General features: G+C 30.5%; 1 protein-coding gene and 2 pseudogenes across 1 annotated transcript; 1 reads left to right on the forward strand and 2 right to left on the reverse strand.

The window, feature by feature from the left end:
* Window positions 1-13,194, reverse strand: part of LOC111298825 (15-cis-phytoene desaturase, chloroplastic/chromoplastic-like) — a 62,958-nt pseudogene that overhangs the window by 33,866 nt on the left and 15,898 nt on the right.
* On the reverse strand, window positions 1,797-2,890 carry LOC111298823 (wall-associated receptor kinase-like 1 pseudogene; annotated as a pseudogene).
* Window positions 6,803-12,819, forward strand: LOC149510960 (wall-associated receptor kinase-like 1). Its single transcript, XM_089756052.1, has 6 exons — window positions 6,803-7,496; window positions 7,936-7,996; window positions 8,649-8,725; window positions 9,367-10,242; window positions 10,405-10,599; window positions 11,129-12,819. Exons 1-6 carry the CDS (start codon window positions 6,803-6,805, stop codon window positions 12,328-12,330), a joined length of 3,105 nt encoding a protein of 1,034 aa, XP_089612178.1. The 3' UTR covers window positions 12,331-12,819.

The raw sequence follows: 13,194 nt of genomic DNA on the forward strand, positions 1-13,194 counted from the left end.
AAAAAAATTTTAGTAACACAAATAAAGCAACAAAAGAAAATAAATGAAAAAGATAAAAGATTTACCTTGCATGAATGATCTTAATTATAAGCAATGGAACCTACAATACCGGTAAGCCACAAATACCCTTTCGTTTGAAAAAAAAAAAAAAGAAAAAAAAAAGAAACACAATATTTAAAAAAATAAAAATAAATAAATTGTCAACAGTTATAAGCCTGTAATCAATGACCTATTCGTTCATGGATTCAAACTGGGTCTTAGATTCCGCTATTTTGGAGAGAAAACAAACCTTTTAGACAAAGATAGAGATTAAAGAGATTCAAATTTTGTTTTATTTGATTTTGTGTTGAGAAACTATTTCCTTTTGAGAAAATTTAAAATGGGAAAAAACAAAACGAAAGCTGGGAATGTGAGTGGGAAGTAGCTTGACACTAACCGGAAGGAAAAGAAAATTTTTTTCTTTTTTTTTTTTTCTTTCTAACACAAACTCAGTCATTAAGATCAAAAAGAGTAAAAATAACTCTTTTTTTGTTATAAATTTAAAACTTGCCATTTCCTTTAATGTAATAATTTATTCCGATAGCAGCAATTAATAAAAATTTGTAATAGACCGGAGCTTTTCTAATTCTCCCTAAAATATGATTCAGCTACCCCACCAAACTTTAAAAAGTAATGTTCCGTTAAAAGTTTGAATTACACTGCCAGTATTGCAATCAGTCTCATCAAACTTCGTGAAAAAGTGGAACTGACTTATCTTTTTTTTCTTTTTTCGAGTGAAAAAGTTGTTGTTGTTGTTGTTGTTGGATGGTTTTTACGTATATCTTGTGGTCTTTATTTGCACTTTTTATCCCTAATGTGAGAATTTGTATTCAGAATTGGGTTTGTAAGTGAGAGATGTATGGTTTCACATTTAATTGTTTGATTGGTGGTGATCCGTAAACTCATATTTAAATAATATTCCATAACATACATTTAAGAGTCTCATATTCACATCTTATGTGTAGAAAAAAAAAACACGAATTAAAAAAAAAAAAGAAGAAAATTGTCATTGACCAAATTTCTTTATAAATGTGTATAATAGAAATAATACTTCATTTGCCCCTAAATTATTACATTTTTTCTAATGAGGTATCTAAATAAAAGAATTTCTAATAAGGTACCTAAATAAAAAATATTATTATTAAATTAAGATATTAAATAATAATTTGATTAATATAATACATAGATATAAATATAAAAATAAAACAAATAAATAATTAAAAATATAATTTAATATCAATTGAAAGTAAGACAAAACATTATAAACCCACCTTTGACTCGAGTTTGATTTTTGGGGAAAAACCTCAATTAGATCCCAAACAAAAAACATATCCATAGCATTCAGAAGAGTTGAAACTCATTTATATAAATATTTTAAAATATAAATATATATATACTCGGTACAAGATAAAACATTCTAAATTCACCTTTAATCTGACTTCGATTAGAAAAAAAAAAAAAGAAAAACCTTGAATTTATCTAGAATTTTTCAAAACACGGACATATTAGATAGGGAACAATCAAAATCTAAGAAAAATGGATTATTTTGTCATCCTTACTTTTATTAAATTTTTTTCTTGCAAAATGTATTTAAAAAAATTGAAAACATAAAAAGAAGTATTCAATAAAAAAAATAACATGAATAAGGAATAAGACAAAAATTTTTGAATTTAGAAGAAGGATAAAAATATGAACTAATTATGAAGATATATTACATCGAGTACACACCAGAGGAAGAACGTAATTACAATGTTAAACTATAAATTGTTTATAATTGACATGGTTGAACAAGTAGCAATAACCCAAGGATCGATTATGTCATCCGCATCAGATTCTTCATCTCCACTTGATTCAATCGCATTAGCTTCTTCTGACGACATAATCAACTCCAGCTCCATAGCAACTTGTTTCATTGTAGGCCTTTCTTTCCATTAAGATTCAAGCATCTTTTTGCTAACTTTGAAACCGCTACACTCTCTTCTTCTGGACCGTCATTCATTGTGATTGGATCAAAAATGTCAAATAATGAATTCTCCTTCATTAAGAGCAAAAAAAATGGTACCAAGCTTCTCACTTCGTCTGATTGTCTCGAGGTGATGGGTTTTTGTCCTGTCAAAATTTCAACAAGAACAACCCCAAAACTATAAACGTCACTTTTCTCTGTAAATTGACTTGATCGAAAATACTCAGGATCCAAGTATCCGAAAGCTCCTTGTACTCGAGTGGTACGACGAGTTTGTTCAAGTGCAATTGATCTTGATGTTCCGATACTTTGGCTCTGTATTTATCATCCAAAAGTATGTTGCTGGATTTGATGTCTCGATGATAAATGGGGACAGAAGCAGCCGAAGGCAAATAGGATAATGCATTGGCAATTTCTATAGCAATTAGTAAACGCATTTCCCATGTCATTGGGAATTCTTCATTTTGATCATGTATGAGTTGAGACAGTGTTCCATTGGAGATGAACTCATACACTAGCAAAGGGACTTTTGTCTCCAGGCAACATCCTAAAAGCTTAACCAAATCTCTATGGTTGATCTGTGATGAAATTATTACCTCATTGATGAACTGTTCGAGCTTCTTTTCATTAACTTTCTTCCTTGATTGCCACAATGCTTCCATCAGTTAACATTCCCTTATAAACAGTTCCTTGGCCTCCTTGACAGAGGATTCGATTGTAGTTATAGTAATCTGTTGCCTTTTCCAACTCCTTCGAAGTAAACAACCTAATTTTTTCTACATTACCTTCATTGCTGGACAATTGTTGTTGCAGTAATAAACCTCCATTCGTTTTAAAGTATCTTTGCTTAAACTTGATGCCTTTTCTTCTTTTCAGTACTTTGTACATACCACATGTACCAAGCAGCAAAAATATTGTTCCAATACTTGTGCTGCAGCCTATAGGGTACAAATTTTATTAATGTAAAAGGTAAATTTGAATACAAGCGATAAGAGTGGGGAGAAATTTGAATATAGATAATAAAGTTTCATCAATTTTGGAGTCTAATAGGAAGGTTGCCATCGCACCGAGAGAGGGTACATTTTATAATTGGACTAAATTATAAAACGAATCTTCCAATGCAGTGAGAACCCTTCGATTGAGTCGTCGGAGGTTTGGTTCTGCTGTTTTTTTTTTTTAAAAAAAAGAAAGCAAATTTGACAGGCATCTATAATGATTGCCAAGTCTGGTTCTTTTTGGGCTGACAACGTTGGTGAATCAATCGCTATGGGCTCGCATCTATCGTCGACACTTAAGTATTTATATTTATCAGGGCATTGCGACGAACAATAGTTGCCAGGAGTATTCAGACAAAGCATACGACAATTCTTATATGTAAGATTCCCACATTTGCCTGTTTCTGTCATTTACGAAATGAATAAAATAATTAAAGTTAGAAACACATATAGTTTAATCTTATATATATAGTTTAATCATCCTTATTGCCACAATTTACGTAAGTTACTGGATTATTGACGACTACCTCGCTGCCTGGCGAGAACAAACGGAGCAGCTCCAGATTGATCCGACAGATGAAAGGTTTCTGTCCATCAGCTGTTTTGTTGCAAGTTACTCTAAACCACGAGTTTGTATAGCAGCGGTCTTTTATTCAAAATGGGGATGTAACATTCCCACATACTTCTGTACAAGTGGACTTGTCTGTCTCTTGGGATGCTGCTGCTTGTATTAGCCATAGCAGCAGGATGAAGTGAAACACCAAGTGAACACCCATGATCTGTCTTAATTTTTTAACTCGTTCGATTGTTAAGTTCTTTCCCTGCTGCAGGAAATGAAGATTTAGCTTCTGGATGAATAAATAGAAAGTAAATTGATAGACCGCTAAACTCCTGTAATTTCAATAATTATGATTTAATCCTCACAATTCAATTATCAAATATATAGAGAATTCAAGGTTTAGTTCGATTAGATTATGTAATTATTCATAAAAAGTGACATTTAATAAGTAAAGATTTAAATCTTAATATTTATAAGTTTTTTTCAATCCCCATATCGGTGCCTTACAAAGAAATTTCTTAGGTGTAGCACTCTCATTTTGTAATTTCACACCACTAAAGGCACTAACAATGTTCAAATTAAGAGAAACTTATAGAACTAATAAAAATGGAAACTTTAGCACATGCTTTTCAATTTTTAATAGTGGATAAAATATGTAATTTGCATGCTTGTGATAAAACTTTCAGCCCACCAATCTTGAACAGTTACAAGTAATGTTGCTATATGTTATTGCCCTTAATTTACTATGTGTTTGGTAAAAGGAAATTAAAAAAAAAAAAAGAGGTGTAATACTAGAACAATCCGTGGAGATAAAAAGTGCATGATGACACAAGGCTCAAACAGGCAAAGATACTGCTAATATTGCAACGAGTCTCACATGTGTCTGATTCTATATATAGCTAGCTTAGTAGCAAGTTAAATTGCAAAAGAGATTATGAACTGACATTGGTTTCAATGATAAGATAGTTTGTTCTTTTCTTAATTGTTTGAATTTGTTGAAAGATTATAAAATATAAATTATCATAAATTTACCAATCTCAACATATATAAACCTGTTGAACCGGTATTTATTATGATATATTGTTAGAATATATGAATGAAACTATTGTGTCTATTTTGTTTGAAGTATCGTGTGACAAATTTTGTTCATATTTTAGCATAGTATTGACAGATTGATGGATTTGAAACAAATTGAAAACATCACAAATGAAAATTTTGAGCTTTTTATAGTGCAAATAAAAATAAAACATTAAGAAAATATTAAATTGATGACTAATGCAATTTACTCATGGTAAATTAGTAATGTTATTTGAGAAGGAAAGAAAAAAGTGTATAAATTGAGGACCAGGAAAAGATGTGTGAAAATTGATTAAATATGAAAGAATTTGAAGTAAATTCAAAATATTAAAAACTAAAAAAATTAAATACTAATAAAATGTAACTTGAGAAATTACCACATACCAATGATGCAATTTACTCCCATTACTTGAAAATAAAATGTTTAAGCTTGAATTTTGTTTTTTTTTTTTATTTTTTTGTATATAAACAACAACAAACTCATCTAATCTCTTCTTCTTCTTTTTTTTCATTCTAATTATATTACAAGTTGTTTTTGCAATTAAAACTTTATTAAACTAATTAAAGAAAGTTAAAAAAATCAACGAAAGCACGTTGAAAATTCATGTAAAGTGAGTTTAGATAAGGAAAATTCGTGCAAAGTAAGTTTCCACAGCAACTTCTAGAGAAAAGCAAACATTGAATTTGTTTATCTCTGAAAAAAAAAAAAGAAGTAACAAAGACTTTGTTACGTCTAAGTTGGGGGAAACCAAAATGTATGAAAAATTAAGCAAATGCATTGACTAATTTTAAGAGCTTCAATTACTTAAGGATATTGCTTTTGAAAAAGAAAAAGAAAATGACAACCAGACCCGTCTGCTCCTTGCGATGTTGCTGGTTGAACAAGCCAATGTAGGCGGCTGATGTAAAACACCAAGTAAACGTCCGTTTCCTCTTAATTTCACCCACATTTGATTGTTAATTTCTTTCTATCAGGGAAGTCAATGAAAATTTAGCTGGGTGCAAGTAATAGGCGGAGAGTAAACTCAAAAATTTCAAAGAAATTTCTTAGCTCTGGCACCCCAATTTCCTATACTTGACCCCCACCAAAGCACTAACCAAGTTTAGGGAAAAAATGGCATAAAACCTTTGACATTGATGCACTGATGTTTTGGCAAACTTCTGAATTATAATATGAATATAGATATTAAAATTTTATGATAACTGAATTTCAAATTCAGTTAATTTATATAATTATTTTTAAAAAATAACATTTAAATTTAAATTTTAGTATCTGTAACTCTTCTTACCTTCATACTTTTTCAAGCTAAAAAATTTATAACTTCTTTCCATTAAGGTCTTAGTGTTTTTTTGGTTGATTAGCGATTTTCTGGGTGATGCATAGGAATAGAGTTTTTTTAGGGGTTTAAAAATATTATAATTTTATTTTTTTCTTTGTAATTCAAAAAAAAATTTTGATGTAACAAATCAAGTAATGTCAATCCAGTAAAATAAATTGACCAAAATGTCAAATAAAATTATCATAAAATATTTAAAATTAAGGAGGCATTAATCTATTTATTTCTTTAAAAAAACTATCCATTTAAAAAATAAAAAAAAAGGTATCCATTTTATTTTTAGTAACAAAACTTTTTCAACTTTAATAGTGGGAGATAGATTGATAAGGGGAAAGACTTAAACGAAATTAATATTTAATTTATAATATTATAATAAATTATAAAAAAAGATGGTTGAAACAAAATTAATATTTATTTTTATATTAAATTATTATGAATTTTTATTCATTTTATTAATTTGTAATATTATAATAAATTATAAAAGTAAATAATTTTTTGAACTTATTCCTTTCATATTCTTTGAATTAACCAAAAATATTAATATTAATAATACATTCTAATCAATCAAACTAATAATACATATTCCATTCCTCTTATCTTATATTCTCCCAAAATATAAAGTCCATTTTTCCTATATTACATTCTGCGAACCGAAGGTATGGTTAAGCTTTGGTCAAATGTAGAAAACTGGGCCGTAAATGCAAAAAAATTTCTTTAAACCTTTGAATATAGGCCGGGCTTTATCTACTTGACTTAAGCAGCCAGCAAAATCTTCATCAATTTCCCTGATAGAAAGAAATTAACAATCGAGGGTGGGAGAAATTAAGAGAAAATGGGCGTTTATTTCATCCTGCTACTGTGGCTTATTCAAGCAGCAACATCGCAAGATAATGGTTGTGAAGAAAACTGTGGACATGTTTTAATTCCATACCCATTTGGAATAAGCGCTGGTTGCTATAGAGATTCGTGGTTTAGAGTAACTTGCAACAAAACCGCTAATGGGCTAAAGCCTTTCATCAGTCGCATCAATCTGGAGCTTCTCGGTTCCTTTTGGTCAGATGGCGGCGTCGCCGTCAACAATCCGGTAACTTATCTCAATTGCGGCAATAAAGGAAACAATACTGATCGTGCTAGTGTCAATCTAGAAGGCAGTCCATTTTTCTTCTCAAGTAGATTCAACATATTCGGGTCAGTAGGTTGCGGCAATATGGCCACTGTTTCTCGTGAAATTCAATCTGATCCTCTCGCTAGCTGCGTACAACAGCGATGTGACGGCCTGACTTCTGAATTGGGTGGCTGCTATGCCATAATTCCTGAAAATCTCACTTCCTACACTGCAACCATGACAGAGATCATTAATCCTGGGAAGCAAGAATACAGCAACAGATGCACATCTGCTTTCATGTTTGACTTAACCACGTTTAACTCATGGGATCCAGATGTCCAATTTCCCAGCAGCATAAGCATTGATACGACGCATGTTCCTGCAACACTTGAGTGGAAACCCGTCAAATGCGATTTGGAAGGTTGGCACTAACCGTGATCACTTTACTATTGATTTCTTATTTTATTAAATTAATGTGAGAAATAATTAGAAAAATTTTTTTAGTGCTGTTGTTGGCATCTTAGTTTCTTCTCAATACACTCTAAAATTTTAATTTTTAATAAAATTATTTAAATACTCATTTATCAATTATTTTTTAATTTTTCAATTTTTTTAAAAAATTTATTTTCAAAAACTCTTAAAAATTTTCAAAAATTCTTAAAAACTTTTGAACATCCATTTTCGGAAATTTTAAGAGTTTTCAAAAATTCATTTTCGAAAGTTCCGTATGCATCCAAACATTTCAACATAAAATTTTATAACACTAAGTACAAAATCAAACAAAAAAAAGAAAAAAAAAAACAATTTGCTTTTGATTTTATGCTTTGAGTTTGGCTTGATTGGGGCTTAAAATCCTTTAGGTTTTCAGTTGGAAAGAGAAAGAAAAATGAGCTGTGAGGAGATGAAGTGTTTAGATTTTTGGTAAAATTGTATTTTGAGTTTGGGAAGTATTAAATAAAAAAATTAAGTATTAATAATAGTAAAGTGTGAAGAGAGAAAGTTGAGGTATCAATAGCACCATTCTTTTTTTTTTTTTTGGGTAAATCCTATATACATCATAGGTGATTTGCTACTTTTCTATTTACAGTGTTTGTGGAAATTTTTTACTTATAATTTTGGGGTTGATTTTATTATCAGAAAAAGATAACAATATCAAAAATAAAAATAAGGATAATTTTGAAATTTTATTAAAATTTTATTGATTTTTTTTATTTTTATGTCCATTTTAACAATGAAAATAAATTTCAAAATTATAAATAAAAAATATAAATGAGAAAGTCGCACGTCACAAAAAATGTAAGTGAGACAAACCACAAGAGATACATGTAGGGTTTACCCAAATTTTTTTTTTTTTACCATATCAGCTTTAGCCTTGTGAAAAAAAAAAAAAGAAAAAAAAAAGAGACTACTAAGAAACAGAGACCAACCACACCCACTTCCCTCTCCTCCAACTCCATTTTCGGTTTTTATTCTCTTTCGTTTTTAAATTCTTCTCTTTAATTTTCAATATATTTTTAAATTTTAAGCACAATATAAATCATTTTATGAATAAAGCTGCTTTTAGATTTAACAGGGGTGCCATTGCAAAGGAAGATTGTGCTAATTACGTTGTAGAGTGTGAAAATTTTTGGTTTTTAATTGGACAGTGTCGTTGATGTCAATTTTTCACTGGCCGTTGTTGGTCTAATATTTTATTGGAGATTTATTTGTTTTTTCTTTTTTTTCAACTTAACATAAAAATACCCTACAATTTTATTCTTTTCTTTGTTATTTTTTCTTTTATTTTTTTTAAAAAATTTTGAAATAATTTTTTTAATTTAATATAAAAAAATATTATTTGATATATTATTACTTGTAATTTTTAATTATTTATTGACAAAATCATTATTTGTTGTAAAAATAATTTAATAAAATTTAATTATTTATTAATTTACTAATATTAAATTTTTTAAAATTTTTATAATATATATTTTTTAATCTAATACCATTATAATGATCATTTTATTTTTTTATTATAATATTATCTTACTGTTGCTATTAATTTTGTATTCAAATACATATTCGTTGATTTTAATATTATTATTATGGTAACTAATTTCATCGTTATTTTTATTTTTTATTTTATTAAAATCAATCTCATCACTTATCTAAATGAACCCTAAATAAATGTAATTCATATTTGATTTATATCAAAGAAAAAAATAACTACCCTAAATAAGTAAATATGTAAAATATTTGAACAAACTATTATTATTATTATTATTATTAATTGGTGCTTCTGTTCATGGAAGCAGCCGTACTTTGCCAAGAACTAGTAGAGCCAGTTGGCCCAGTACCTGTACTTCTCAACCATGACTGTATTGAAAGATGTGGGAATGTTAATATTACATACCCATTTGGAATTAAAGTCGGGTGTTACATGAATGACTGGTTCAGAGTAAACTGCAAAGAAACCGGTAATGGGCCTAAGCCTTTCATAATTAGCATCAACATGCAACTATTCAATGTTTCATTTTCCCTAGGCGGAGTTGTCATCAACAATTCAGCAACTTATTTCAATTGCCGCAATAAAAGTGAAGAGAATAATGGGGTCAGTGTCAACTTAACGGGCAGCCCCTTTTTCTTCTCACATATCTTCAACAGATTCGTGTCTGTAGGTTGCGGTGGCTTGGCTACCATTCTTCGTAATCCAACTGATTATCCTGTTGGTGGCTGCCTGCAACCTCGTTGTAGTAATATTGTGACCTCCAATGAGAGCTGCCTTGCGAAAATTCCTCCGGGTCTCAGTTCCTTTGCTGCGAACATGACAGAGATTTATCCAAGTAATGGCAGCAAGAAATCATGTGGATCTGCTTTCGTGGTGGACGTAAGTTTCTTGGATTCACCTGGAACAATAATTGCAAACCGCGACGTTCCCAGAACACTGGAATTTGGACTCATTCCTAAAACGCTGCACTGGGACTGGGATTCACCAAAAGATGGACACGTTCCTGCAGCACTGCAATGGGGCACACCATACCGTGGGCTGTGTTATTTGACTGGTTTGGATACCTTTTGTAGCTCCAGTGGTCAATATTGTTGGGAAAGCTTGAGCGCCAGCCATCTATGTGTTTGCAGCGTGGATGTCAATTCTGACAATGGTTATTATTATCGTGATCTATGCCAAGGTATCGTAATACAAGTCTTGCTACGTTGCAAAATTATATGTATATATATGCAAGGATTCGGATATTGAAAATTTACACGGAAAATGAAATTTTATTTGTTTTGGCATTTCTTAATTAACATATTTTTATATGAACTTAACTTTATTTATTTATAAATGACAGGAATAGGCAAATGCGATCTTAAACATAGGTATTGTCATATGCTTTGTTTGAATGCTCCCGATAATTATTGTTTGTCGCAATGCCCTGACACATATGAATACTCAAGTGACGAAGCTAGATGCTATCCCTCATTTAGTTTTCCAGGACGCCGGATGGAGAAGCCTACAAAGTCTCGGAATTTGGCGATCATTATAGGTATGCATTAAATTCATTTTTTAAAGTTAATATTACAAATGATTTTTAAATTATAATAAAATATTTAATATAATATTTAAAAAATTTTTAATACGATATTTAAATTATGAATTTTTTAATTAATATAATACTTAGAGAACTGTTTATTCATCATGTGTTATCATTTATAATTAATTATATTAAAAATGAGTATCATATTAATTCATAGATTCATAAATCATGTACTTAATTAAAAATTTTTTAAAATCAAATACCATGACATTAAATATTTTATTATAGTGAAAAGACTGTTCTTAACATTTTATTTTTTAATTTTTCTTTGAGCTGGAAGTACTACGTCTTCGTTGAACAAAAGATCTATACTAAAATTGCAGTACCCTCTTACCACTAGAATTAAAGCTCAAGTGCTGATAAATTCACTTTCTTAAAGATAGAAAATATGAATCATGTTGAATTGCATGTGGTTTTTCTTAATATATATTAATTTGCAAATTTACCTTTTGCATAATAAATTATGTTTCCTATACAGGTTGCAGCACTAGTATTGGGACAATACTTGTGCTACTTGGCACATGGCATCTGTACAAAGTACTAAAAAGGAGAAAAACCATCAAGATGAAGCAAAAATACTTTAAGAGGAATGGAGGTTTACTTCTGCAACAACAATTGTCCTGCAATGAAGGTAATGTTGAAAAAATAAGGTTGCTTACATCAAAGGAGTTGGAAAAGGCGACAGATTACTATAACGAGAATCGAATCCTCGGTCAAGGTGGCCAAGGAACTGTTTATAAAGGAATGTTAACTGATGGAAGCATTGTGGCAATCAAGAAGTCTAAAATGGTGGACGAGAAGAAAGTTGATGAAAAGAAGCTTGAACAGTTCATCAATGAGGTGATACTTTTATCACAGATTAACCATAGAAATGTGGTTAGGCTTTTAGGATGCTGTCTGGAGACAAAGGTTCCTTTACTAGTGTATGAGTTCATCCCCAATGGAACACTCTCTCAACTCATACATGACCAAAATGAAGAATTCCCACTGACATGGGAAATGCGTTTACGAATTGCAATTGAAATTGCCAATGCTTTATCCTATTTGCATTCAGCTGCTTCTGTCCCTATTTATCATCGAGACATCAAATCTAGCAACATACTTTTGGACGATAAACACAGAGCAAAAGTGTCAGATTTTGGAATTTCAAGATCAATTGCACTTGAGCAAACTCATCTAACCACTCAAGTACAAGGAACATTCGGATACTTGGATCCGGAGTGTTTTCGGTCGAGTCAATTTACAGAGAAGAGTGATGTTTATAGTTTTGGGGTTGTTCTTGTTGAACTTCTGACCGGACAAAAACCCATCTCCTCGATACAATCAGAGGAAGTTAGAAGCTTGGTAAACTTTTTTCTGCTTACAATGAAGAATGATTCCCTATTTGACATTCTTGACCCAACGGTAAGGAATGATGGTACAGAAGAAGAGATTATAGCAGTTGCAAAGCTAGCGAAGAGAAGCTTGAATCTTAATGGAAAGAAAAGGCCCACGATGAAACAAGTTGCAATCGAGCTGGAGAGGATTAGAGCATCGGAAGAAGCTAATGCTATTGAACAAAGTGTGGCTGAAGATTCTGATACAGATGACATAATCGAAGCTTCGGCTATTTCTTCTTGTTCAACGTCTAGGTCAATCATAAACGATAGTGTAACTCTACCATTGGATACATACTCCTAGTTGGTTTCCAACAGTACTTGTTAAATTTTCTTCCTTTGGTGTCTTTTCTTTGTAATATATCTGCCTGTGTGGTTCGGCTTATCCTTGTTTTAATTTCTACCTCTTTTTGTTTCATTTTTTCTTCCTCTCGTTAGTTTCTGCTCACCCCTTATGGAAGGTCTCAAATGCATGTCTAAGACCATCTCCTTTTCAAGTGTCATGATTGATTAGAATAATCTTTTGACGATGGTTAAACATAATATGAAAAAAAAATTTCTAGTATTGTTGACATCTACCTGTTGATCTTGGTATACGTACATGTGAAGACGAAGTTTATATTATTTCATACATGTAAAAGAAGATACCATGCAACTTCTTTTTTACTTATTTCTTTCCATTGATTTTTAGGTGGAATAGTGCCGAGTGACGATAATTGTTGAGATCTAACATATGCCATCACTGCCATCATTTTGAAATTTCAGAAAGTGAACGAGAAAAATGAGGCCGCCAAGCGTCCTAGAGGAATTATCAAAAAGGAAAAAGAAGACTTTAGAATGAATACCTAATGGACAAGACTCCATCATAGAACAACTAAATATGGTAACCTCGGACCTAATATAAAAATTATATGGTTTAAAATTTTGATAAAAATCATGAGTTTGAGAAAATAAAAAATTATAATTTATATTTTTATATTGACACGAATTATAATATAATAATTTTAGTATTTTATATATGTTTGATATAAAATAAATATAATACAAATACGAATTATCACGTTTATGAAGCATGAACCCAAATATTCTTATTTTATATGCAGTTGTTTATCACGGGTAAGAATATATTCATTCCCTTTCAGCAAGAAAATTGACTATCAAATTCCTC

Source organism: Durio zibethinus, chromosome 27 (assembly GCF_047325235.1).
Source record: "Durio zibethinus cultivar Kanyao isolate XHJ-2024 chromosome 27, ASM4732523v1, whole genome shotgun sequence".
In the NCBI taxonomy this organism is placed as follows: Eukaryota; Viridiplantae; Streptophyta; class Magnoliopsida; order Malvales; family Malvaceae; genus Durio; species Durio zibethinus.